This window comes from Eimeria mitis, genomic scaffold (genome assembly GCF_000499745.2).
Source record: "Eimeria mitis Houghton genomic scaffold, Emh_scaff746, whole genome shotgun sequence".
In the NCBI taxonomy this organism is placed as follows: Eukaryota; Apicomplexa; class Conoidasida; order Eucoccidiorida; family Eimeriidae; genus Eimeria; species Eimeria mitis.
The window spans coordinates 15,587-16,113 of NW_013575452.1; the positions used below are offsets into that span (position 1 = coordinate 15,587).

Here is a 527-nt window from a genome sequence, read left to right on the forward strand (position 1 = left end):
CTGTTGCTGCTGTTGCTGCTGTTGCTGCTGCAGGTAGCCGCCCAAAGTACGCAATGCTGCACTGCTTATAGTGCTGCAGCAGAGCGAGACCAGCAGCATGCGATGCTGCTGCTGCTGCTGCTGCTGCTGTTGCTTCTGCTGCTGCTGCTGCATCTGCTACTCCTGTTGGTGCTGCTGCTGTTGATTGCGCTGCTGTTGCTGCTGCAGTTGCTGCTGATGCTCCTGCTGGTGCTGCTGCTTCTGCTGCTGTTGCTGCTGCTGCTGCAGGTGCGACTCCTGCAACGCCGCAGCCCGGTAGACGTAGCCGTTGCTGCTGCTGCTGTTGCTGCTGCTGCTGCTGCTGCTGTTGCTGCTGCTGCTGCTGCCTTTTACATTGCTGCTGCGCTGAAAGCGTGCGAAAGCGAGTGGTGGTAATCAGCAGTCTGCTGCTGCTGCTGCTGCTGCTGCAGTTTGCTGCTGCTGCTGCTGCTGCTGCTCGTCCCGGTGCTGCAGCAGCAAGCCGTCTGCCTATTGTACCTCTAGCAGAA

At 59.4% G+C, this 527-nt stretch overlaps 1 protein-coding gene across 1 annotated transcript in view; it reads right to left on the reverse strand.

The window, feature by feature from the left end:
* Positions 1-156: 156 nt before the first annotated feature.
* EMH_0021330 (uncharacterized protein) overlaps positions 157-527 on the reverse strand; it is a gene marked incomplete at both ends in the record, with an annotated part of 660 nt that continues 289 nt past the window's right edge. Inside the window, 2 exons of the mRNA XM_013501744.1 lie at positions 157-384; positions 517-525. Of these exons, the coding sequence (XP_013357198.1) occupies positions 157-384; positions 517-525 (237 nt within the window). The remainder of the gene's footprint in view (positions 385-516; positions 526-527) is intronic.